The sequence below is a fragment of the Rhipicephalus sanguineus genome, chromosome 1, assembly GCF_013339695.2.
Source record: "Rhipicephalus sanguineus isolate Rsan-2018 chromosome 1, BIME_Rsan_1.4, whole genome shotgun sequence".
Classification (NCBI taxonomy): Eukaryota; Metazoa; Arthropoda; class Arachnida; order Ixodida; family Ixodidae; genus Rhipicephalus; species Rhipicephalus sanguineus.
In genome coordinates, this window is record NC_051176.1 from 29,603,516 (window position 1) to 29,631,469 (window position 27,954).

The window sequence follows — 27,954 nt, forward strand, 5'->3', positions numbered from 1 at the left end:
CAGTATGAGCCGTGTGAGCCCTCTAAGCCTACCGGATTCTTGTCAACAAGGCGTGAGCGCCATGTAGCCGTTCAGTCCATTCTGAGCCATAGCCAGCCCTCCTTTCAACATTGAGCCTACAAGCGATCTATATATCGCACTGTACGGCTGCAAGAAATGGAAACACATTACTACTTTTTAGAGTGTTTTAGACATGGCGTTTCATGTGAACTCAAATACTTGAGTTCATCTGTTCCTTTGACGCACATCCAATAGCGTTGGCTAACTTTGTGTCTCTGATTTTGCGCCATATGTTAACGCTTATTCTTTTCTAGACGAAAATATCTGTTTGTTGTATACAGCGTCCGGTATAGGATAAGGTACCTAGATGCATTCGTGTGATCGTGCGAGGTACACCGTTCCAGTGTTCGTTTAAGTTTAGGGACAAATTTGCACATGAAGCTACACATAACGCAACATGGTGAGGTCAAATTAGATGCACAGAATCAGCCTAAAAGGTTTGTTCAATAATTTCCATGTACTACAACACTCGCTTCTAGAAACTTGTTTATGGCAAATACTGCCCGTTTTTGCTAGGCATCCAGGGACGTAGGATTTTCTCGAGGCTGCAAGGCCCTTTCAATCTCGAGGTTGTCTTTAGCGATGTGATTCGTGATGTGATGTGATTTAGCGATGTGATTTTTTGTTTTCCGCCGTTCAGGTGGAACATTCAGAACACGCGTGTACAGCATTGCCGCACTCTCGAGAAACGCACTCGTGGCCGTTCATTTGCCCTCGAGGTGGACATGCTCGGCTCGTAATAACCACTGGCTCAGACCAGTTCTGCAGAGAAGCACGCACTCTAAGAAAAAAAAGAGTATGCGTGACTCTTTTCGGAGAGTTCTGACTTGCCACGTATAGGACTCTCTTTAAATAGTCACGGTGACTCTCTTGGTGGGTCAGGGTCGGCTCGCTCTAGGAGAGTCCCCTGACCCTCTAGGAAGAGTGGAAAGACTCTCATCCGAAGGATAACGTTACCACTTATAGGGAGTCAGACTACTCTTGCCGGTAACACTCCTACGGGGGTCAAGTGACCCACACCGAAGCGTCAAGCGACTCCACGAGTATTTTAAGCTACTCATTTGACCCTTGCTCTACTTTTGCGCGACTACTGTTTAAAATAGTGGAGTATTCATTTTAAGCATGTCCAATAATACTTGCCGTTCTGCCCAGCGACTGCAAAAAGAGAATGATTCAGTTTTAGCATTATTTTAGTAAAACTCGTCAAAACAACACATATTTTCCAGCAAAGTTATATAGAAAGCGCGAAAAGATGGTATTTGATTTCCAATTAAGAAGTTTGGGTACTCCTCATTTACATGCTTCTCTGAGTATAGCCAACTAAAATGTGCGAGTGATGTGCATAGTGTCATATAGTGCAAAATAAACTGCAGAAATGGGCATCATGTTTCAATCTTTATTCCTTGTGATTAAGAATAAATCAAAAAGTGGTGACGGCTGGAGGTCTCAGACTTGTGACTTGCTAGGTTGTCGCTCCTGTTCAGTGTGAGCACCATGAAAAACGGTATCTGAAAAGCAGAACGTGATATTATGATGAGAAAATGAAATTGCAGTAATGGTTTGCAAAACTTACAAAATAAGTGGTTCACATAGACACAATGAAGGAACGAAAACAAATTTTCACGTAAAAGGCAGCGGGAACCTCGTCTCGCAATAGGCACTGGCTATACACGAATGAAAACACTTCTTTTCTGAGAAATTGCTTAAAAATTTGGTTTCAGAATAAACACGGTTTTGCGCCGGCTTACCCCGACACCCAAACACATCGTCCGGCAGTCAGGGGCACGCCGTGAGCGGTTACTGACCTCATGTTCTACAAACGTAACCCATACTCAGATAAACACATGCCAGTACGAGGGCCCAAACGACACCCAGCGCGTGCGGACGCCGTCTACGTCGAGATCAGACATGTCATATGCTAGAATTAGCACGCATAACTCCCACAATCACGTACACTCACTTGATTCCGTTATAGCGTCATCGCAGATGTTGGCAAATCATGAAAACAGCAAACAGAAACGAAGGAAAAAAGTGCACGGCGACGGCCGCAACAACGGGCGTCGTCGAAAGTCTAGCATTTTCGCCTTACCGGCGAGGCGTGTCCAACTTGAATGACTACCGCATACGTTCTGGAAGCCACCGTACTATATCTGCACCTCAATCTACCGTCTTTAAGCCACCAAAAACCATGATATATAGTGCGTCTGAGCGTTCTGCACACAGACTTTTTTTTTTTTTTTTCACTTTCGAGGTCGATGCACACTCGAGGTCGATGGAATTGTTATTATGAAGTAGACTACAGTGCATCTCAAAACGACATCTTGCACCTTCAGTAGTGCAGGCACAACGTGCGATCAGCAAGAAATGACCCTTGATAATTGTTTCCATCGCTCACTTTATGGGAGCTTGTACAGCAACGCGCATAACGGTGGCAACTCGTTAACTGACAGCTTTAGTTGGGCATCCGCAACAGCCCCGCGGACACGGGCTGCTGTTGGAAATGGCTGGCAGATAACTTCCGCAGAGCTGCTGCAGACGCCCAGCTAAAGCTGTATAATTAGTGCCTACGAAAGCAGTACACTCACCGTTAACTGGCGCCCGTTGTCCATATCCGCAGCTCCATGAATATTCCGCCCTGCAAGCGTCACTTCGTGCGCGGTGCCGGCGTCAACACCACCGAAAACGCGCATGAACATGAAACTGATGAAAACTTCAAGACACGCAACCCGCGCAACCAACGCAACGCATTCCAATAGCATAGACGAGGAGACTGAGACGACTGAGAGAGAAGGCAGAAGCGGCGCGTCACCCCGGCGCCAACCCCGTCTCCGTTGGCGAGCAACGCGCCACAACGGCGCCAAAGGGCAAGCGCGCGATATGTATGGCGTATACGGTGGCTCTTTCATGACGGAAGCCAATCGAAACGCGCTTCAGGAGCGTCCAGTGACTCCTTCCGAACTGCGAACTCTTTTTCTCTGCCTGTACCTTCCAAAAGGGGTCAGGTGGACACCCGAAGAGAGTCACGGTTCCATGACCCTCTTTTGACTCTCTTTTTTCTTAGAGTGCGTGGGATTCATCTCACTCTGTATTAGGCCGGTCCGGAAAGAAAAATAAAAAAAGGGATTGATTCTACAGCAGCCCCGTCTGGCCATCCATTTGTATGCGTCGAGGTGGCGAAACGTCGGTCGGTCCTCCGTGGCAAACAGCGATATGTACGGATTTCGTGGCTTAGTCGGCTTGCGAGTAAAGGACAGCCAAAAAAGAGAGAACAGTCGATGCGTGGTCTCGATCAGCTCTTGTTTTCGTTCGAGGCGGCCGGTGACATCATTCCTTTTCTCGCGACGCTCTTTGCCCGCTGGTGTCGTCACAGCCAATCTGTCACGGCTGCCGCGAAACGGTATCCGTCTTCACTGACGTCGCCTCGGCCGCTGTGGAAGGCGGCGGCGGCAGAGGACTATATACCACGTAGCCAGCGGCGCCTATGTGACCGGGGCAGTGCGTTATTTTCTCAAAGACGATGTTATGGGCTGTTTTCAACATCCCTCTGCCGCCCACCTGCTCACAGTCCGTATGTATACACGCTGTGCACCATATAGGAAAATTGCGCCAGTTTGCGCATCGAAAAAACAAAGGGAACATCGTTCCGTTTGAGAGAACTACTCCCAACGCGAACTGCTTTAGGGTTCACAATCAGAAACGCCCCTGTCTCCGAAATTCTGAAAAACAGTCACACCCTGTCTGACGTCTTTCCGTTACAGAAGACTAATCGTCACCTGGTTTGCTTGCGTTCCTTTTTTTTTTTTTTGAAAACATGATGCTGGCTGTTTTTCTGCCTTCTTTCCATATTACTTCAACCAATAGGATACATTTTTAAAGGCTGGTGCAGAACACAGAGCTGCCGTGACACCACACTTTCACACAGAGAAGAATATCCCGAATATTTTTTTCCTTTTACAAAGCCACCACTGACTTTAGGTATACGCTGCACTGCGTTGCTGAAAACTTACTAACTTCACCCAGCGCCTTTTGCATTACAAATAGAAATTCGTGGGGAGCATATCAAATATCCTTGATGCGGCTGACACGACTGCTTCGTTGGTGATGTCCGGTGCAATGCACTAGCCGATCGTGAAAATTATTCTCTGTTATTCACGTGCTAGGAAGTGCGCCGTCATGGAGCTGCTTAATACCAACGTCGACGTGTGTTTCCGTACACTAAAGAGTGCAATAGCGGAACTTCCGGTCGCCGTCACGGGCGTGAGGGTCACGTAACAAGAGTATAAGCGTCACACACGAGGGCACACCATCGCCATGCTTTGAATGGAAGAAATGGTTTTGCCTGGCATTGCATAAGTATCGCTATTTTGCCAGTGCCACTGGTCGGAGCCGTGCCACTGGGTGGGAGCCAGCGAACCACGCGGTGCCGCCTCAATATTACGCCAGCGTCACTATATAATGCCGCAACCACAGTCGACAGCGGTGTGCCGCTCTGCCGGTGACGTCTACTCTGCCCAGGTCACGTGACTCTCCCGCATGTAGTGGCGACCGGAAGGTCCTTTGGGGTACGGAAACGCCGAACGTCGACAGCATGCGTGACGTTTGCGTCGTCCAACCAGGAATGCTCACAGTTAAGACGTGATAACCTAGCGTGAAACTCATGCACAAAATCAAGTGAAAAAAAAAACTTTTGCATGAAATGCAAAACAAAAAATACACTTTAAAACCTGTTGGACCTAGCCATTCATGCTGGCACCAATTATCGAGCTTCACATGTTGCGAATAACGAGCTGCAAGTTGTCTGGGCTGCACAAGTCTAACGAGGGAATAACGCAAGAAGCTTGACCTACTCACGCACCATCTGAAAGAGCTGGCTTCCCGCGAGATGGTGTGCGTTACGTACGCAGTACATATGAGACGACGAGGTGGAATAGCATCTCCCGAGCGTTTAGGTTAAATTGCTTTCAGGAGTATGATGCGCCGTCATGGAGAAATGAAACGCTAACAAGAAATGACAAAGTGGAACAGCTTCCCCAGGTTATAACTTGAGAACACAATCTCGCGCCGGTAATTATGTGTTACAAAAAGATTGTTTGGGCCCCACACTAAGTGTGCAACCAAGATTACGTGAACATTAAGCGTACTGGCGAAAACAAATATGCAACAACGTGTTTTACTTAGCCAACACTTTTTCATATTTCAATTGCCCATGAGTGCATATTGGTGTAGCGATCTATTAACCTTTTCGCTTGTTTTCTGTGCATTGAAAGAAATTTGGTCTTAGGTTACAACTCTTAAACTGTCGCACTGCTGTGCTGAAAGCCAGACAATATTGGCTACGCATTTCTTCTGTTCGCGTTGTCCAAAAGGATTCGATGCGAGCTAATGACACAAAGGATGCTTCGCAATTAGCGTCTTTTTTGGCTATGTCCATAAAAGGCAGCCTTCGTGCGCGTCTTCTCTTCACGAAGGCTGCCTACGTAATCCGAGTTCAATAGCCCAAAAATTTGACGGGACACACAGGAAGGATTCACACGCAGGCCGTGTGACCCGGCGATTTGTTGCGCTATTCAACTTGGATTATGCTATGCCAACAAGCTCAGTCGCTAGCAACCTATATATAGAGTCAATGCAGATACCAGCAAGGAAGACAGAAATGGCTGGTGAAGCAAGAGAGGAGTGCGGTATCTTTGTGGGGATGTGCGGACAGAGCCTACTGGCAAAAGCAAGAAGCACGTGAATAAAATGCATAGCGAAAAGTACTATTTTTGTTATAAAAAAATACGGAAAAGGCACACACTCGATCAGATGCCCAGAACTTCTCACGAGTTTCGTCCCGCTCAAAATGAGGACGCTACAGTGAAGTGTCTCACACGGCTAATAAAAAGTGGCGCATGTATAGGTCGTCCGAAACGGGCCGGTGACCTCGCCAGAAATGCGTCGGACACCGTAAACAATTTGAGTATTTTATATTGAGCCTCCCTTACTTATTATGTGGTCTGTGTATGCATTTAATTATGTTACGCTGGTTCTTGCCCCACGCTATAGAGTGCCCATAAACTATTAAGGCAGCCATTACGCGCGCAAAAGAACGCGTTTCTCAAAATGTATGGCACACTGGACACGTCGCCCATTTAAGATGCACTTCGAGTATTATTATTATTAGCGATGTAGCAATACATAAAGAGTCATTTTGCAGACTATGGTCCTATAGTCCGAAGACTACGTTGTCGATATAAGGTCATCGTTGTCCCGCATATTTGTCGTGATCTAAGCCGGCTTTCACACGAAGATGATTGCAGTGACAACAAGATTGCAAGCTGGGCAAGTTGGAACAGGATCGCCTGCCCTGTGTCTCGCGCTCCGTACCATTATGAAAGGTATGGAAATAACGTGCGAATAAATGCGTTCTTAAGTGTAAGCCTGTTAAAATTGCACAGGAGCTGTTGGCATCAGGAACTTGGTTGTTCAAGCTTTATCATTAGAGAGCTTTAGCATCGGGGCCCCCAGGCGACTTGCGTACGCAAGCTCCTTTGCTGTCTCGTGAGAGCAGCGGCTTGTACAAGTTGCACTAAAACCTCTTGTCCCGCCAGGTAGACTGAACAAATTGGTAGCGTGAGTGATGGGCGGTTTGCTATCACTCTGCATTCTAGAATCTTAAGGCTGACTGCCACGAGCTGATAAATGTGTCGTCTTAGATAACCACGAATGCGCTAATTACGATGTATTCATAACTTGGTCGGTCGCAGGAGGCACATATTTGTTTGACGGTGTTTTGTATACATGTCAAGAAAAAATAAAATGAATGGAACGTGCCTAAAAGAGTTCGTCTTAGGGCTATCGAGGTCACGGTGCGAATGCCGATGGCTTGTTTCCGACACTCGTGAGAGATGCGCGAGAAATAAGCTGAGGCCGTGTGCGCGTGTGGCCATACTTTGAGCGCCCACATTTCATGCGACGCTACTCTTGTAGCGCAACAAAGTATTCAGAGCCAGTAACGTGGAGCTTCTAGTCCACTATCCTGGGGGATACGCCTATGCTTGCTGGAGCTTGACTGCGGCAAACAGCGTGAAAGGTAACGTTGCAAGATGCACGACGTCTGCAAAAGGAGGCAGCCCTGCAAACGAGGCAAGAAGCATATATAGAGAATTTCGGCCACAGTGGCGCGAAGTTTCGACGTTGAATGACTTTTAGCAGCTGCAGAGTACAGACAGCCGGTGGAGTGCGAACTTCTAGCTGGAGTCTAGGTGGAGCCGCTGAGCGAGTGATTTCTAGCTGTCTTTGAAACGTAATTGCAAATTCCCTACCGCGTGCAGTGCTATGATATTTGGCTCGCATGTACACAGGCAGGGTGTCGGAACGAAATGTTTTTCGTCTCGGTTTTAGTTTCGTTCCACCGCAAACATTTCCGTAACAGTTTTCTTAATGCAAAAATTTGAAGTTCAGGTAATCATAAAAAAAAACATTGCAGTTGTGATATAGTTACTCGGCCTCCTCTGAATTAAGAAACTGGGACAGGGACGCACTTTCGAGGAGCGGATGTGCCACGAATGCCTACCAACTACCACGAACCAGTATACCCTTCAGTCATAGTATTTATTTTCTCAAAAGTCAGTTGCGACTCTTTTTAGCGGGCTCAATGCTTTGTGTCAAGGGAGTGAGCACGATCTCAGAAGCTGCACGTCATTGAGTGTACTCTCTGATGTGCGAGACCGCTGTTCTGATAAAAACTCGCCAGGCCTGCGCGAAACACGTAGCACAGGCAGCGAAAGCTGTAAGAGCAGCCTTTCTAGAGCCCAGTCTTGGGCAGTAACTAGTTACTAGTAACGCGTTACCGGTAACTAGTTACCTTTTTCAGTAACTTGTAACTGTAACTAGTTACTTTTAAGTTAGAGGAACTTGTAACTGTAACACTGTTACTTTTTTCGCAGTAACTGTAACGGAAAATACTGTTACAGTTACTTCTGTCTTTATGAAAAGTTATCCAACAGCAACACTTTTTCGAACTTTCTTCCTTACCATATATCCTCTCCACCCCTCAACTTTCCAGAATAGGGCTCCCCTCGCAGTTTAGGAGAGAAGGTGACCATAGGTCGGCAAACTCACTCATGAGTCGACTCACTCAGACTCACTCAGACTCAGATCGAGCCGTGAGTCTGAGTTCGAGTGAGTCCGAGCGAGCAATGTCTTCGTGAGTCTGAGTCCGAGTGAGTCCAGTTGAGAAAAATTTCAGTGACTCTGAGTCCGAGTGAGTCCGAATGAGGAAAATTTGGTGAGTCTGAGTCCGAGTGAGCCCTGAGGGCAAAATGTATTTCATGAGTGAGTCTAAGTGAGCTCCAAATTGTTTTGCCGTCCTATGGTCCTATCTACTGATCTTCTGCATTACTATCAACCTTATGACGACTCACGCTTATACTCGCGTGTACTAACACATACTTCAAAGCATTAGCGTTCATACGCAATCTCAATATTTATTAATATTTATTGATCAAAGAGGAATGAGTTACGGATGGGGGCGAGGGGAGTTTGACCTCCCTCTGGCAAAATCTTTCAGGGAAATGTTTTGATAAAAATATCTCGTGTGAGCCATCTCATTAATGTCCTTACTTGATTGAAAACGTTGATAGATCTTATTTGAAAGTATGAGATCAAAACGCGCGAAGTAGAACACCAGTTCTATGAGATATTGATGTTAAAGAGCATTGACACTGTGGGCGAAAGAAAGTTAATGATACGCTAATGGACTCATGAGTCGACTCACTCAGACTCACTCAGACTCAGATCGAGCCGTGAGCCTGAGTCTGAGTGAGTCCGAGTGAGCAATATTTTGGTGAGCTTGAGTCCGAGTGAGTCCGGTTGATAAAATTTTCAGTGAATCTGAGTCCGAGTGAGTTCGAATGAGGAACATTTTGGTGAGTCTGAGTCCGAGTGAGCCCTAAAAGCAAAATATACTTCATGAGTGAGTCTGAGTGAGCTCCACATTTTTTGCCGACCTATGGAGGTGACTAAGCGTATTATCTTCCCTGCAGAAGACCGAGGTTGGAGGTCTGTCATTAACGCAACATGTAAATCAATCGTGGTTCAACTGAACAGCCTGCTAAGTTCGCGTCCGTTTTTTTTTTTTTTTCGGCATATATATCCTTTTCGTCACTTGAGCATCTCGCTCTGTTCTTGGCGTACAGGTGGAGGAGCATTAGGATGCCATGTTTCAGGGGCGTAGCCAGAAATTTTTTTCGGGGGGGGGGGGGGGGGTTCAACCATACTACCATACTTTATGTATGTTTGAGCGTGCGTTTGTATGTGCGCGTGTATATATACGCAAGCAAAACTGAAAAATTTCGGGAGAGTTTGACCCCCCCAACCCCCCCCCCCCCCCTGGCTACGCCCCTGCCATGTTTATAGTCTCCCTCGTCTGAGACTCCGAGCTAATCGTGTTTGACAGGTGGCTAGAAAACAGCAGAACGCGAAACGGCTAAGGCCAGAAATTCCGTGAATTAGCGAAGCGATTTTTTAAAACTTCTTTGTAACTTATTGTAAAATGTTTACTCCGACTTAACGCAACAATTATTAACAAAATGACAGACGTTTCGCCCCCAATGCAGGTAGCATCCATAAAAGAAAAAAAAAGTGAGCCGAGGCCAACCAGTCCACTAGCCACATATCCTTGCAAATGTCCAGTGGGGGGCCGCGGTTGTTTTTGCAAGTTGCGGCGAATGAACTACGATTCCAGGAGTTGCTTTTCCCCCACCTTCGTTCACAAACCGGCGTCGTCGCATTGTTTAGGTCAAAGCTATGACCTGTCATCCAGCAGTGCTCAACAAGCTCGGTCTTAGAACGCGTTGCATGGGTTGCTTTAGCAACATTCCGCTTATATTCTTTAGGCCTCGTTGATCATTTCCTGCCCGTTTCGCCGATCCCCGAATCGCACTTTTAGATACCGCCATGATCGTCCACAGGAGTGCAGTCTTAGGATTTTGTGAACACACGTTCCAAGGTATAATAACGGGACTTAAAAACGGTTTGTATGCCCAGCGGACCGGAAACTCTCCGAACAGAGTCTGACACACCTTAAACATATGGAGCAGACACAATGGACGTCGTCCCCACTCGTGATGCACTCCCCGCTGCTCTTCGCATGCGCTTCTGGGTATAGTTAATAAACGTCTTAGGATATACTGCCGTCGTCCCAGTACATCAACCACGTTTTCCACTTCAAGTAAGAGGCGTTCAAAACGATTGCTGGTGTTGGGCTCCCTTTTAGGTTTCCTTCGTGTAGGGTTTTACGAGGTGCAACCCAATTATTAAATAAATTCTATAATTTTATTTGTGATCTATTATTTTATACAGTAACAGAAAAGTAACGACGTTACTTTTGCACAGTAACTGTAACTGTAACAAGTTACTTTCGGAAACTATGTAACTGTAACTGTAACAGAGTTACTTTTTTTGGCTTAGGTAACTGTAACTGTAACACTGTTACTTTTCACTGGTAACGTGCCCATGACTGCTAGAGCCCGATGTACAGTCTCTTGACGCAACTAATACAAGTGCACATGCAAGGTACCCACTACGCCATAAGTCATCGTAATTTTTCTGAAGTAGCGAAGCACCCACTATGCCATTTTTCGTCATTCTTCGGAGAATCGTGGTGCCCGCTGCACATCTGTGAGGCATGTGTGCACTTCCTGCTGTGGCTGATGATGATGAAGAATTATGACTGAGTCCTTTGTAAGGCTTGAAAGCATTCAACGACCGACTCGTTGCGCAATTCGCATTGTGTGACGCCAGGTTGTTTTTTTACTCTTCTTCCACGCTATATTACATGTGTTAACACGGTTCCTTGCCCGACATGACGCCTGTATAGAGTATTTTTGCGAAGGATTAACAAGCACCAGCGTGGCACTGTGGTGGAATACTCGACTGCCAAGCAGAGGGCGCAGGTTAGAATCCCATCCGATCTTAGAAAGTTGTTTATCATTAAATTTTTTTCTTATTTCACGCGATAGCGGTTACGGACACCGGCGGCGGCGGACAACTATGGCGCCAAAATCGGCTGTTGTGATCTCATAACAGCTTCCGCTGTAACAAACTTCAGTGCCGGCAATGCCCTCTCCTCGCTGGCCTGCGTGACAGGCGCACAAAAGTTCACTCGCGTTAATATAAACACCTCTTGTTGTATAATGAAAACACTGGGCTACAAGCGGTGGTTGCGTTGTAACAGTAGCAGCAAGAACTGGACAGGCGCGGGCAGCGTTGCAGCAAAACACGGGCTATAGGCAGCTCCAGCTGGTGCCTCGCGCGGCACTGGCGAGGCAGCGCTGGACATTCCTCTTCACTACCATTCGTCCGCCGTCGGAAAGGAGCCATCCTGGCGACTCACGGCGAGCATATTACGAGCGCATCGTGATAGGGCTTCAGACGCTGTACGTGAACGATTTCACGGCCCCGAAAGCGTTGGCTCCGGCGCCTCTTCACTACAGTTGCCACTGTTTTCGTTTGTCGCACAATTTCAACATTGCTTTGGAATTCCTGCCTTAGGTACGCGCTAATACTGTACTCTCAGATATGAATAATTGCTAACGTTGCATGACCTCAGTTGTTCTGGATTGCCTAGTTTTCTTGTGAACCAAAAAACTATTTAAAAAATTTCGGTTTCACTCCGGAACGAAATATTAGATAAAGTTTCGGTTACGTTTTCGTTCCGGTGAAAAATATCGTTTTTTTTTTGTTTTTCGTTTTTGGTTTTCGTTCCGTTCCGACACACTGTTCACAGGAGCGTCGATTACCGGTCGGCCGCATTTTCTGGCCCCGTTAGAAATGCTGTAGGGCCTGTTGAACTTTTCCTCGCGCGCCGTTGAGCGAAGAAAATCGGCAGCTGCACTACACTCGGTGTTTTTCTCCAACTACGAATGAGAGAGACGCTTGACAACGGCGTCTTTGCAGGGCCTTCCTTCATGCTTGCTTATTTAGGTATGTCTCGTGGGTCGCACTATAACGCGGGTCCAATCCAATGGCGCTTCTTACTTTCGCGCTTCGTGATTGCTGGCGGCATAGAGGCCAACATGGGCACGAAAAGCTTTCTATATGTAGTGGCAACAGTTCCAGAACACAGAGATCATTGAGCAGTGGGAGGAATGCGGTGCGCACTTGTCACGAGCCTTTTGATTACTTGCCTTGCGGCGAGTGTGACCGAGAGACGAAAATGTCCAAGTGCACACGGGATAGGTACTTACGTACGAGAGAAGTGAGGAGCGCTCTTCACCTCGGCATAGCTCGGCGCCTAACATCCAGGAGATGTATGAAGCGTGGGCGGTTGTTCTTCGGAATGTCGGCTACTCTTCGTGTGCATTCATAGTGACCGTTGTAAGCCGGTAACTCCGGAGTGAAAAATTGGAGCGTCGTAAGGACCACAGGTCGGCTCAAGGCGCCGATATTGTGCTGCGCTTGCTGTACGCTAGCGATGAGCAGGGAATTTCTGGTGCGGGTCTCTGGAACACAGAAAATTGACAGCCATCGCGGCTCGAGTACACCTAGAACCCGGCTCGGTTGCTCAGTGGATACGGTGTTGCCTTGTTCAGTCCACCGCCATGGGCTCTACATCCGACCACAGCGGCATAATTTCGATGGAGGTGAAATGTGTAAACACCCGTATGCACGAAGCGCATGTTCCTCTACATAAACAAAGAGGTAAGTGATAAAAACATCAGGTGCTTCAAATTAATCCGGACTCATCTATTAAGGGGCCCCTCAGAAGTCTTAGTGCTACCAGGGGGTTAATTCGGTCACATTTGGCCGCAACCCAGTCAATTCGGAGGATCCTCGGAGTGCGCCAAGCACGAAGCGCCGGAAATGTGCGACGTAAAAGAGAGAAAACGGCGTTCGCGAACAACCGAAACGGCCGCGGGCCTTCAGTGGTCGCCATCCACAATCTTACCAAAATCGCGTTGTTGGCGACCAAGGCATCAGCGGATGCGGCGCACTTGCTTCGTTTTCGATGCTACTCGGCGCACGCGAACGGCTTGGGCGCTATCGATGCTTCCGTCGATGACGACTGAAGCCAAAGCTACGACAAGCGGTAGTTTCGTTTTCGTGGCGTGCCTTCAGAAGTGCGTAGTCGCCATCCATCATTGTGCATTATAATAATAAGTGACGGGGTTTAACGTCCCAAAACCACGATATGATTATGACAGACGCCGTAGTGGAGGGCTTCGGATATTTCGACCACCTAGGTTTCTTTAAAGTGCACCTTTAACCTAAGTACACGGGCCTCCAGCATTTTCGCCTCCACCGAAAATGCGGCCGCCGCGGTCGGGATTCGATCCCGCGATCTGCGGGTCGGCAGCCGTGCACCATAACCACTAGACCACCGTGGCGGGTGATTGTCCATTAGCGAGCCGGTTTCACTGAGCAGCTGATGCGGAGCTCAGCAGTTTCCTTTCGACTCTGGACAGGCCGCGCGCCTGCCTTGAGAACGGCGTGGACGCTATGCTTTAGCGACCACGGTTTCTTACACAGCGGATGCGACACTCAGTAGCTTCGTTACTGCGACGTTTAGGCTTAAGACACGGGGGTCTTGAGCCGCGGTCACATTGTGAATGAAGTCGATAATGACAAAAATTGCGTCTTTTACACTGCTATTATGCAAAATAGGTACTGGATTTATGTATTCACGAAGAAAACGAAAATGCATTGATGTAGTATACACTTTGTTTATTGTTCTCTTGATAGTTTCGATAATTCAGCATTCGTCTAATTCGGACATACTTCCTGGTCCCGTGAAATCCGAATTAACAAGCTTTTACTGCATATATGTCGGATAATAAATGTTTGAGTATTACGAGCGAAAACCGTGATATGACTATAAGGCACACCGCAGTGGAGGGCTCCGGAAATGTCGACCACCTGGTGTTCTGTAACGTGCATTTAAATATTAGAGCACGGGTGCATTTCAACCCCACCGAAATTCGGCTGCCGTGGCCGGGAATAGAACGCTTGAGCTAAGCAGCACGACACCTTTCGGGCAGAGGTACAACGACGGGTGTGCGACCTGGTTGATTGTCCATGTTCGACTGTCCGCTGGAATCTCCGTCAATATATGACACGTCAAGTCATCTGCCGGTAACCAGTTCTTAGTTGCAAACGTTTTCCTACGCAAGTGAACGCCAATGGCCCACCCAAATAAAATATTCGCCTGGGTGAAAGGACACACAGAATACTAATGAAGCGACATCACCACCTCTGCAGAGATGTGGAGGTGGTGATGATTTACCGATCCAATAATATACATCACAGATTCAGCAACAAGTGAAAAGACAGCGCAGCGACGAATGAAATGAAGGCAGCTTTGTGTGCGAACCTCTTTGATAGCAGCATGAACGTCCTTGAGCGAAACCAAGACTGGAACCCGACCATACTTATATATGCTTCAGACATTCTTACTGCATTTTGAATGTACAAATATAGGTACTTTCGAATATCGAAAGAAACGTTTCGCGGAACCGCAAACAGCAATACTGGTCCTTGCGCCGGAGCCAAAAGAAAAGAAAAAAAAATCGAGACCACATCACCGTATGTCATCTCAATCTCGGGTCGTTTAATAAGAGCGCGCTCAGGCCTCTCTTTTTCCCTCGGTGTGAACTTGGTGCACAGCGGCTAACAACACTCTCGCGCACCGCGACTCCCACGGGAACACTCGGCGACAATGAGAACAAAAGCCGGCCCGACGACAGGGCTGTCGTGCGCGCACGCGGTCCAAGCAGAGCGGGACAGGAGGAAAGTGCGGCTGGGAGGGCGCGCCTGCGCAGTGTCTGCGTTCGGTGCCTTTTGAGCGAAGCCGGGCGCGCCGCGTGTTCTTCTTGTTCTCGACATCTTTCCTTGGGCGCTCCTGCCAGCGAACGCCAAATGAAGACGGATCGCCGCTCGGGCTGTGCTCCTGTGCTTCTGCAGTCGGTAACAGCGGCAAGCAAAAGCAGGCGGCACGAAAGCAGCAACCAAAGCCACGGCTGTCCGTCGGGGTCTCGCCGCGGCGACGCTGGGGATCCGTCCCGGACCCCGAGCGTGAGCCGACGCGGAGAAATGCGGCGCTGCACCTACAGCCACATTTGCTGCAGCAAAAGAGCCGCTTCCCGGTGGGGGTGGCGGGATTTCTAGGCTCTGAACGACGAAGGCCAGCTTGAAACGAACGGCCTGCTCTTGCCGGCTCCGCGGGCCGTGTAGTTGTACTGCTGCATCGCGTAGCTTGTACGTGGGCGCGTCGCCGAGGGTGGTTCGGTTAGCGTTCACTCGCGCGCTTGTGGCAGTAGTACATACGCTGTTGCTGTCTTGCTGAGCCTTTTGGTCGCGTGCGTGGATGCAGGTACGCGAGGCTTGACGTCAACGAGCGTCGACTATTATATACAGACATGCAGCGCAGGAGACGACGCAAAAGAAAAAAGAGCGTGCCTGTGTGCTCGCCGAGGTCATATATATCAATTACTGGCCGAGGGTGTTGCGCGGGCTTCGTTGGGCACGGGCTCCGCGACCTCGCGGTGGCGCTCGTTGAAAATTAACACGAGCCGGTGCCACGCTGCAGGCACAGACGTGAGCGAGGAACGCGGCGAAAGCGGACGGCGCCGAAATCGCCTCATGAAAAATGAATCGCGGACGAGCGGCGCCGCCGAGTGCACCGCTCAGCACAACGGTGCGCCCCGCAGAGAAAAGCACCAAAGGCCGAGGAAAAAGCAATAGAAACTCATTGCGGCCCACAACGCGCGCATATAACCCTTTCGGAAGGAGTTAACGCGCGGCTCGAACCGCGGTGCGCTCTTGATTCTGCTCGCTCATCTTGTTGCTGCTCATTGCCGCCACCACCACCACTCGGCCGAGCCCCGAGCGCCTGAAAAGTTTGGCGACGGGGTGTCGTTGTTCATGCATGCTGATGGGCTTCGCGAGTTCCATTTCGCGGACTCACCCCTAGCCTCCCCTCCAGCTTGGTTTTAGGCGCTCCTTTTTTTGTTCTCTCTTCTTTTTTTTTTTTGTTTTCCCGGTTCAAGGTGCCATGCAGTTCGAGATACGGCGGTGTTGTTAAAGTAACCATTTCATGCCGGAAACTCCGCCAACAGAGCCTTTTCTACCAACCGATTCAGCGGAGAAATCCCCTGCCGTAGCGAATAGCGACCGCAGGTCGTGGAATTCCCTGCAACTTGGTGCATCTCGGGTATGCGTTGCCTGTTCTGGTTAGGAAGAAAAGAAGAAGAAACAAGCATGTCAGCTTTCCCCCCATGAAGAGCCTTAATGCCAACGAAGACGCACCTAGGCTTCGCACATCCGCCCAGCTATGCACAGTCGAGTTCGAACGGCGCTGTGTACGCAGTCTCATCTAGGATGTAGAGAATACGCGCTGCGGTTTCAGCCGTTTATGCCAACGAGTTGGTCTGAAACTAGATCTCACGCTGCAAGGTGTTGCTGGGACGAAGCCGCGAGCATTAAAAAATTTTGCGAAGCGGGACTTTGTCGAGAACGAAGTCGGAAGCCGCTTAATGGAAAACGATCGCGCGCCAAGTAATTTGACTCCATTTAAAAAAAAAAATACCACGTCAACTCGCGGTCCACATTTCTCACGGAGGTATAAACAACATGTCAACTTTATTTCGGGTTCGCACAACTGCGTATACCGACGATGCTTCCTTACGTAGCTCTTTCTTGGTTTGAAAGTTGACTTGCAGTGCCATGACGAGTCGCTATTAATTAGCTTAATCCTGGGCTAAAGTTCAGCCGCGAGGCCTTAAAAACAAACGAACGAATTTAAATGTTCAGTTTTAGAAGCGTATGCGAAAGACTGACATTAGAAGCAACATTGAATAGGGCGAAACCGTTTCTCGGTCGTCCTGGTATTATGTACCAAGATGTCGTCGGAAGATTTTTTTCGTAACGAAATTTCAGTGCGCGTGTTTTCGTCACTGAGAAATGGGGCTCCACAGCTTCCTAGGAATTTTTTCGCTTGTTTGTTTCACAAAAAGCAGCTGATGCGAAAAAAGCGGATATAATGTATAAAGATCGAGTAAAAAGGGCGTCCTTTTGTCCCACAACAATTATCGTGCATCTGGCTTGCTTGCGCTTCCTTTTTTGAAAACTCGGCGCTGGCCACTTTCCTACCAAGAATGCTATGTCATAGAGTTTCCTACAATACTTACTAGAGGGAACTCTGGCGCTAGTGTCTATGGGAGCTGCAACGCATGGCGCTTCAGCCAGCATGGGAGTGATGGATAGTACACGGATTTGTCTAAACTTCGTTCTTTCGGCTGCGTCTGGCTCCGCGTCGCCTGCATCCACTTTATCGCAAAACGAAGTTCAGGAAAAGTCAGCAGTTCCACTTCACCACTTTAACCTTTTTAGGCTCACCAATTCAAATCTCGTCACGAAGTTCACAACAATCCATTCTTTTATCCGAAAGAAAACCAAAACACAGCAATAAACAAAGCCACAAGTGCGATCAAAGCCCGCAAGTACGAAGACTAGGCAAATCCGTGTACATACCCATCCATTCCCACGGTGGCTGAACGATCGCAGCGCCAGAGTCCCCTCTAGTTAATTTTAGGAAACTCTATGTGCTCTGTCACGCTGATAGCGCACATGCCGTTCGTGACAAGAAAGTGCCAGGCGCGCGGCGATAGTGCAAGGAAAGGAAGGCAAAATAAATGACTGATTATCATTGTGGGACAAAAAGACGCCCTTTTTTACTCGATCTATTCTGTGAGTATACTCTTGCATGAACACGGGGTATCTGCAACATGGACAATCGACAACTGCATATGTGACGTAAATCAATGACAGGCCACATTCTGAGTCTACTTAGAGACGGGGGCCGTAATATACCTCGCGTGTCAGGACATGAAGGACACTGGGGCTTTTTTTGTTTGTAGGAAGAGCTTAATACGCAATTTTTATTAACAATATCCTGTTTTCTTAGTCATTCGCGCCCAATTTTTTCATTCAAAAAACTGAGGAGCCCCGCCAGGACATTTAATTTGGTTTGTGCATTTATTTCTGGGAGTTTACTCTCGGCGGACACGAAGAAATCCCCTCAACGAGTCATACGCAGCTTCGCTGAGATTAAATTTGGTGGTTTTACATGGTAAGGGCGCAACATGAATATGACGTAGTGGAGGATTCCGCATTAAATTTTATCAACTGTGGTTCTTATCGTGCACCTAAACCTAAGTACACGGGTGTACTTGTATTTCGTTCCCATTATCACCTTCACCAGAGTCTACCTTTCTGGTCACGAAACTTGGCCGTCACGTTATGGTATAGGCTATTTAAAGCTGCCGCTGTGCGGGCATCGTTCGCGCATCTAAACACTTGAGCGGTGCGAGACGAGATGGTATACGTTCTTCGCTCTCTTTTGAGTCAACCCAAATGTTGGGGCGAGACGACGCAGCCTCTCACTTGTTGCGTGTGGGGAATATTGCCACGCACGCTTATTTTGTTATTTTTACGCAACGAGTCCGTTGCACGCGTAGCCGCTGCCTTGCGCAAGCCGCGCCCTAATGTCTCGGAACATTCCAGATTATGTGAGAATCTTCTTATAGGCTTGAGCGCGAAAACGCGAACAGCTGAGATTATTCTGGAACTAATGCGGCCACCAGCGATAAGGCTCGAATGTTCGATGCCGCATGTAAAATGCAGACGCGCCTGGCTGCGGATCACATTATCGACGGCCGACGCTCTGTTGGCCGCTATAAGTGTAAGCGTGTATCACTTGTAGTTTGACTTCTCGTTTACCGGGCACAGGCTCGCCCAAATAAAAAGTCTACCCCCATATTCTAGAACGTCCCTCCACTCAAAGCTCCACCTTGACTCGAAAATGACGATGGTAGCGCCGCCCTTAGGTAGAAATGGTCGCTGCATATGAACGAGAATTGGCAGCAAGTCTTGAATATCGCAATATCATTGTTAGTCGGGCGGTGGCTCTGTGATCAACTCGGTCGAGTGAAGGACGAACTTCAAGTGGTCTTGAACAAGCCGACTGCTGCCTTCGTCCACGTCACGACCGCGTGACATCTGGTGGAGGTGCTTCCCGGTCGATCTACCAAACACCCCCCTTCAGCCATGAGCCAAGACCCTGCCGTCAAGGGAACATCGACGCCAACCCTGACCTGCGAGCCAGCCGCAGGCAGCAAGGTCTTGCACCAGAACACGGACCCCTACCCGACAAGACCAGGATCAAAACGAAGAAGACAACAGCCACAATGACAGCCGCTGTGGCGCCTACAACGGTCGTCATGCATCAACCGAGGGAGCCGCCGACATTCCGCGGATCACCATGCGAGGATCCCGCAAGCTGGTTGGAGGCATACGACCGGGTCTCCACGTTCAACAACTGGGACTGCGACGAGAAGCTGCGCCACGCCTACTTTGCCCTAGAAGATGGCGCAAGGACCTGGTTCGATAATCGAGAGTCCACGCTAACATCAGGGGACCTCTTCCGCACACCAGCTGCCAAAAAATGTTTGTTCCACACTCGCCATCGTGGCTAACACTCCCAGGTCTGCGTGCACAGAATGAAGAGGAAGGGAGGACGACTTCCGGTGTAGCTCAATTGGCAGAGCATCGGGCGCGTTATCCGAAGGGGCAAGTTGTCTTTTCGTCCACTGTAACATTCAGAACATAAATACCGTATTACAGACAAGAAATAATGTGGCTGTACTTTTCTTGGTCTCACTAGGTTGCACATTGACCAATGTTGGTGTGAAAGCAAGACTTGTAGTATATGGCTTAATATCTCGGAGTTAGTGGAACTTCACGTGAAACCAGGGTGACTTTCTTGCGTATAATTACAATGCATAGAAATGGCTTGTGGTGCTATACGCGCGAACAGTTTTGACACGCTTTCATTATAATGCCTTATGCCTGCTTACGGTTTATCTCTCTTTGATGCTGAAACAGTGACGCTTTCATACCATGCGTGAACCATTACCGAAGTATGTGCTGCAGTTCGTACGACGATCCTCTCATGAATGTCGCGGATATCTGCTGTATCTATAGAACCTGTTTATGTCACATCATGCATTCTGATAGATACCTTAGGCTAAATACAGTTCCCGGAGAACAGAATTCGCAGAGTTCTGCAGTCAGGTGGAAAAGATTCAGCTTTTAAGGCGTCGTTGATGCACGTCATTAATGCAAACCACATAATCCTTGGAGATTGATATAGCGTGAACTCGGGACAGTGACAAAAGGCCCACGAAGACGAGAGCTATGCCTTCGTGTGCCTTTTACCCTTGCCCTGAGTTCGCGCTATAGCAATCATCATGACATACCAACTAGCCCAAGCCGCCACCCTTCTAATCCTTTGGTATAGACAGTGATACTTATAGATTCGTTTTTGATCAATTCCAATGGTATAGCTCATCTTTATGAAATGTCGGCTGCCAAGTGTGTTATTTAAGGAAATAATTTTGTAAAATGGGCGACAGGGAGTTTAACGATGCGCGCTGTGTACATGTCATTATGGCTGCAGCTTGTTCGCTTATCTGGCGAATTTCTTAAAACACTGTTTACTCACTGTAGCAAATTCCACGAAACAAAACCCACAACCGTAAGTTGTTCTGGGGAGATTTATTAATCATACCGGGGTTGGCTGAAGTGTCAGGTTTCCGAGGGTGGCCACAGGTTCCGCACGGTTTCATGTTTATGCTACAATTTCTGAGCAGTGCTCGCCATTGATATAAGCTTTTATTTTGGAAAACGGCAAAGGAGATGCTTCGCTATATAACGGCAATTAAAAAAAAAAAAACAGGCCAGCGAACTTTCAAATGAACAAAGAAAAAAACGGCTCCGCAGTAGCTGACGGGCATTCTAATGGAGAAAAAAAAAGTAATCTTTATTTCGAAAGATGAGTTTCTTCCTCAAATTGCGTGGTGTGTAGATGAGTGTAGCCCGGTGCATGTTGGCCTCTCTGCGCAGGTGTGGTTCAAGAACCGGCGCGCCAAGTGGCGGAAGCGCGAGCGCAACGCCACGGCCGAGCTGAAGAACGGCTTCGGCAGCCAGTTCAACGGCCTGATGCAGCCGTTCGACGATTCGCTCTACTCGGGATACTCGTCCTACAACAACTGGGCCTCCAAGGTGCCCTCACCGCTGGGCGCCAAGAGCTTCCCGTGGGCCAGCCCGCTGGTGCCCGGCGCGCAGGGCATGGGTTGCTTCAACTCTCCGCCCGCGCCGCCCGGCATCTCGTCGCCGTCCATTGTGCCAACGCCCGGCAACGCGCTGAGCGCAGCGGGCGCGGCCGCCGCCGGGGCGCCCTGCCCGTACGCGACGCCGGCCTCGCCGTACGTCTACCGCGACCAGAGCATGACCTCGTCCATCGCGTCCCTGCGGCTCAAGGCCAAACAGCACGCCGCTTCCAGTTTCAACACGTACAGCCCCCCACGGCAGGCGAGCGCCTTGTCGCCCTCCTGCCAGTACGCCGACCGCACCAGCGTCTAAGACGGTGCGTGGCCGCGCGGGCTGTGCGCTGCCGACTCTCTCCCTCTCCCTTGTGTTGCTAGAAGTTCGCGGACGTGCTCGCCATCTGCCGCACGGACGTGTCTGCCGGTACGTGTGGCCTCTCGGTACAAGCAGGCCTGTGTATATGACCCTTGGTTGCTACTCGTACGCGCAGACAAGTCCATGCGGTGACCGGAACAGAAAGCGGCAGGCGAGCGTTCTGGACCTGGCACGCAGCTTTGTTTGCGAGTCCAGGTATAGAGCGTCTCATGACGTCGACAAAAGCGCACAGATACCCCCCCCCCCCCATCCCCCAACCCTTTCCTTGTTCCCGCATTTGACGTTCCTACACGGGAAACCGTTTTGCGCTCCAGGAATGGACAGCCGAATTTTTGTCGGAGCAGCCCATCATCGCTTGCGAAAAATCTTGCAAGTATTTAGGGAATGTTTCTCTGAAATCGGGTGCGCTTGTTCTTTTTTAGTTTAGTTTTTGTCTGTTTTTTTTTTTTTTACTGCTGGCAACCAGGGTCCGAATTACCAAACATTTTCCTTCGTATAGATTTCTGGATCTTGGCTGACAGCCCTACCATATTATGATGGTCACACTTAGCCCGCATTCTCTTACGAGGTTTTCTGGATTAGGTGATTCCTTGGGAACACGGACCCTCGTTTTCAGTATGCGCACACAGCGAGGCGACTACTGCCCATTATGACTGGGCCTTGAGTTTTCTCCAGGTAGGACCACCGTCTTGAGCGTAATTGGTTGGGCATTCTAGATTGAACTGATGTTTTCAAGCTTATTTGGCTCACAAATGAAAGCATCCCTAGAAAAAGACAAGCACATTCCTCGCACACTGATTATTTCTATCTATTTTGTAAGGACCACTGTTGCCCTTTATCAGACTGTATCGATTGGATTTCCTCAGAGAAGGAAGACATCTTATTAACGCGAGTTTCGTCAGCACATGCCAAATCATAAAAACCTGGTACGAACGCCTTTGCAGAATGTGGGATAGCTTCTGCAGTTAAAGTGACACGTGCAGATCGATTAGCTGAGTCCGATTGAAGACGGTCGTTGAGTCAAGTCCAGGACTGAAAGGAAGCATAAATGGGCTGTTCTACGTTTTATGTAACAGTTTCTATTGCACAGATCTAAATTAAAAAGAGAACATGCTGAAGAAGCTATACAATTATGTCGCCGATACTCCTTTAGGAAAGGTCAAAAGCATGTGACCTATTCCCCGTTACTATTTTCACTCGCGCTATGTCGACGTACCCTGCTACAACGATCAAGTTTGTTGGCTACTACATATATGGAAGAATACACCGGACGACCTCCACATACGAGAAAGAAATAGTGTACTTAAATAAGGAAAATTTCAGTAGCTTATTTCAGATTATAGCAACTTCGTCGTCGGGATGATGACTTTCCGTGTTTTCATTCATTGTATATTTGTAAAGAAATTGCGTGTCTTCGTGGAGTTTCTGTCAGCTTCATTCGCGTTCTTTGTCTTCTAAAACTACAATGGTTTTAGAGCCTTTCGAATTCTCAGTTGTGAGTCAGTGAAGTGCAGTTGTAGAGCAGAGGCGCTCAAGTTAGTTCGTTTCCGTCAGCATACCCTTTGAACATCTCGTATCGGTTTCTATCTAAAAGATTTAATAAAGGCGAAAAAAAAAATATCACACCTGGCTGTGAATCTACGCGTAAAGACATTCCTTTACGGCTGAGAGTAGTCGACCCGAATTTGTCAGCCAACGTGAAAGTCACTTTTCTGAACTTGTCGACTGCTTGCAACGTGGTCCGACGTATACTTGAACGTCATCACCCCATCCTTGAGCGCAAAGCAGTTTCTAGTGCGGTGCAAACAAACCCTTTCTTTCTGATCCGGCACGCTCGTTTGGTCCTCGAGGCAGGGGCCCACGGACGCTCTCTCGCAAACAGTCCTCTGGCAACGACGACGACGATTGCATCGCACGGTGGACACGGCTCATGCTGCAGGCGTCTTCGGTCTTTCCCAACATCGCTATTTTGCGGAGCATCGGAGCTGGACCGGATTGCGTCCACCCTGGCGGTTCTACGGACGAACGCCAGTCATTCTGTACACGGCGGCGGGACGTCGTCAATCTTCGTGTGTGTGGTTGCATGACTTTTGGGACACGCAAGTTCGCGTGCCGATTGAGTCGAGTGTGTTTTTTTTTTTTTGCTTTTCCCTGTACGACTCCTGCGTATACGCTGTTTGATGAAGCACCATTTCAGATCACTACACACGTGCACGTGTAGTTATCTGGAAAGCCGGGGACGAGGCGTCTTCGTTTTGGTCGAGGTGGCTCAAGAGGAGCCTACGGCTGATGCGTCTGCGGGTGGCTGCACGGGCGGTTCGCCAGCCGGCCAACGTTCGCAGCCCATTGCGTTTTCACAGCTCTCAGCGACAGCAGTAGCGTGACATCACAACTGGAATCTCGTTCTTTTCTCGTCCCCTTCGCCATTAAACGCTGCTACGGGTCTAGGCTTAGCCTGCGTGCGGAACGATCACGCGCATCCTATCCGAACACCTTTCAGCCATCACCTACGAGCCCATTACACATCTATCGCATACGTCAGCGAAGCCGCACGATGTCACCAGAATCGCAACCCTGCACTAGTTTTTAAGGATATACATTCCTACTCGAGTGCTTACATAACGTTCCACTACTGGACAAAAGTACAGAGTTCTCACAGAATAAAGAACCATTTTAAGCGTATAACTAGCGGTGACTGATTAGCTATGGAATGTCTTTCTCTGTTCCGTAGCGCAGGCGCAGTGCTCTCCAAACATTTCAAAAATTAATGCTTGTAAAATAACACGTATATGTCGTTATGCGCAACGTGTGCAGCTGTGCAAAATAGAGATCCCTGATTAAACGCTTTCGCTGGCAGTTTTGGTACGTTCATACATAACATGGTATAAGTGCTGAGCCTATTTCGTTAAAGAATAGAACCGTTTTTTTTCTGCAGTTGACGAACTGAAAAGCAGAACCTGTTGAGCCCGAAAACAAAGTTTTGACGGCCTGGAGTGCTGGAATCTACGCTCACATTGCGCCGAATGCATGCGTTCACGTCGTTTATGTTTGAGTCAATGCTGGTACGCAAGCTCTTTTGGCATTTGTATTGCGTTATCTTCTTTCAGGGTGCGCCGCTAAATTATTCTGAAAGACACCGTGCTCAGAAATATAACGAGTCTACATGATCGTTGAATCCATATCACGCAATTGAGCCGATACTTTGAACCACTCTATTTAGACCGAATTGTTCCGATGTGAAGTTCCGATTAAATTAAGATACGCTTCGCTACCATGCCTGCAGACCAGTTGCCGCGCTTACACTGTATTATCACCCTTCTGTTCATTGCATCCATCAAGTTATGGAATATAGGTTGGTGCCGACAAAGTGGTCCGGATACCGTAGTTGGGCAAGTAAGGGCTTCGCAACCGGCTGGTCTGACCGTAGTTCAACAACGAAGCTAGAATACAAGCTAATCCGGAATAAATCTGCAACAGGCACGTCACCCTTATAATTACGAGGTTGTCTCAATTCGTTCACAAAGTCAAGAATAAAGCCCTTTAAAAAAACTTCAATCCGGCCTGATGAACTTGCGGCTGCGTACTAAAACTTTTTCTCTCACGGGGACGCAACGTGCAGGGTCTGTTGAGAGTAACAAAACAGCTCAGCACACAATTTTCGCCTAGCTCGGAACGTGTCGCATGCCGCTTCCGTTACAACTCCTGGCGCATGGAATGTTTGAACTGCAAGAGTCAATGAAACAGGAGACCGGCAGCACGGACGGCGGTCAGCGCATCTCGCCAGGAAGCATACTGCAGCGAGACCAGGGCCCAGATCCACAAGTATTTTTCCTAACAGGAAACTTGAGCCAATCCTGATTTAGGACATATCATTCACAAGTCGGCTGACCAATGGCAAAATGCACTTAAAAGTGAAAAGCTTTGTAAATTGGGCCCCGACGAACTAAAGCAAAGGGGCGGCTTTTGCGAAATCGCTGCATAAGGCAGGCAGTGCAAAGAGTGCCACCGCTACTTGCCAGAACGAACGCTCCAGTACTGGAGCACTTTTTGCGCAATGGCAACTGAATAAAACTCTGCATTCGAACTGAAACGACGACATGTTCAATCTGGCAGCTGCAACCATGGATCTGTCTACTCTAAACTCAAAATTCAGCTCGTGACGACCAAGTTTTCCTTCATTCGTCAATTACTTCTTTCTTAATAATTGTCCTCGTTGCTATTTGGCAGAGTCTCGCCAATAGGCCACGTTGCATTTTAAACGTTAGCGACATAATGCGTGGAAGCCTTCTTGCTGAACCATGATGCTGTTCATTCCAGACCGTGTCTTCAGACAGATTCTTCATGGCAATGGAGAATCATAAATACTGAATCAGATCACAACTACGGTAAGAGAGGTTCGTGGATGATGTCAACATTTAAATGGCTGTAGTCTCGTCAAGCCGTGCAAAGCCGACCTCTTTAAAAAGCCAGCTGTCACTTCGTTTCATGCAGCCATCCGTTTCGCACGCAAGCCTGTAGAAGCGGTTCTCGCATGTGTGATGTCACACGACTGGGGAGGGGAAAAAATGCATTTTCAAGAATCTTGTCACCGGTCCATCACATCGCACAGTGCGTCCGCAACACACCGCATCAAAATGTACATGTCGCGTTCCATCCCTTTAGTAAACCAAAGAGCTCACCTGACCGGGTGTCAGTTACTCGCAAATTATGACTCGTGTTGCATGATGGCGCATACGCGTTAGTCAAAAGAAAGTTCCTTTAGTTCGAGACAGTTGCATCCCGTGTGACTGAGTGTATGCTGGGGCACACATGGCCGAGAGAAACAGGACATGCCCTCTGTGTACAGTGATGAGCGAATATGTTAGCGTATCGCGGGGAGCGCGAATGCTATTGCGCCTAGTCACGACCGCGAATGCATTTCTGAATGGCACTCCATATGTCGGAAAGTGTACCGAGCGAAAAGGAGTGACCGTTCGTTTGTGCTGTCTTGTGCGTATGACATCGTCTGAATTATCCTCGTGCAAAACCATTGCTTGAAAGGCGCGAGGTCAGGAACATTGTATAAAGCTCTTGTCGCGGTTACGTGGTTTATCGCGGAATTTTTTTTCCTTCGGACATTACGCAGATGTATGCCCGTGAAGTGGTCATTAAGCATCACAGAGTTGTCTTGAAGCTCTTTTCATGCCAATAAAAACAAACATGCGCCCAAAAGTTGTGTCCACCCATTGCTTCACCGAGCTGCACTTGGCTGGAAGCCCTCCAGGCCACGCGCTGTCGTTCGTCAACACGGCAGTTTATCCGCGATCCCTAAACTTTTGCACTCATATTGTAGTTTCTATTGTGCTGAATGACCCCGATCAGGGCCCATCGATATCAGCGCGTGCATACGTCACGGTACTTGGCTTGCTTGGCCTAAAGCATACGCAGTGTTCTTTCTTTCTTTCTTTCTTTCTTTCTTTCTTTCTTTCTTTCTTTCTTTCTTTCTTTCTTTCTTTCTTTCTTTCTTTCTTTCTTTCTTTCTTTCTTTCTTTCTTCTTTCTTATCTATCTTCTATCTATCTCTATCTATCTATCTATCTATCTATCTATCTATCTATCTATCTATCTATCTATCTATCTATCTATCTATATCTATCTATCTATCTATCTTTTTTTCTTTCTTTCTTTCCTCCTTTTCCACGGTGTTTGCAAATTCTCTCTTCTGCTGTAAGAATAAACCGGCAAGCCGTTGATCCCACATTCCGGAATACTATGCACAGTCTATAGCAAACACAAAGAACACGCCACAGCACGTGTCATGCCCAGACTGGTGGTACGTCTACGCAATGTCAAGAACTCCTGTAGGAATAAGCATTCTTGAATTTCTATGTGAAAAATTCAACGCTGGTTTGCAAAGGTAGCATTTTTTTAAATGTATGATGTTTAGGAAATTTTGCGCCTTTACATAGCGTCAGATGCTTACTATCTTTTATGTTACATGCTAAATAGTGAACGCGACAAACGTGAAGAAAAACACATCAATAAAGTCAAATAGTATACATCAGTCAAACACAGAGCCTTGACGTCATGTCATCGGGAAAAGAACACAGAAACACGAAGGCCAGTCACATGATAGTATTAATGTCAACACAATGTAGAGACGTGAAGGCACGAAATATGCTCACATGAGGGCACGTGAAGCTAGGAACATAATAGGACAATGTGATGTCAACGCATGCAGTGAAGCTTACAATGGATAAGCGATTCTGTTCGCAGTGTTTTCCGACCACGGTTGATCGCTTCCAGGAATCTCTTGGGTACTAATAATGCCAACCTTTGCAATGAGTTGTTATTCATACGACTATGATCACTTTCGAGACAGGAGGGCCTGTGT

General features: G+C 48.1%; 1 protein-coding gene across 1 annotated transcript in view; it reads left to right on the forward strand.

The window, feature by feature from the left end:
• The window catches only part of LOC119390015 (pituitary homeobox 3), a 175,263-nt gene extending 148,480 nt beyond the window's left edge, over positions 1-26,783 (forward strand). The window contains exon 5 of the mRNA XM_037657519.2: positions 21,004-26,783. Coding sequence (XP_037513447.1) covers positions 21,004-21,522 — 519 coding nt within the window. The 3' untranslated portion in view covers positions 21,523-26,783. The remainder of the gene's footprint in view (positions 1-21,003) is intronic.
• Positions 26,784-27,954: the final 1,171 nt, after the last annotated feature.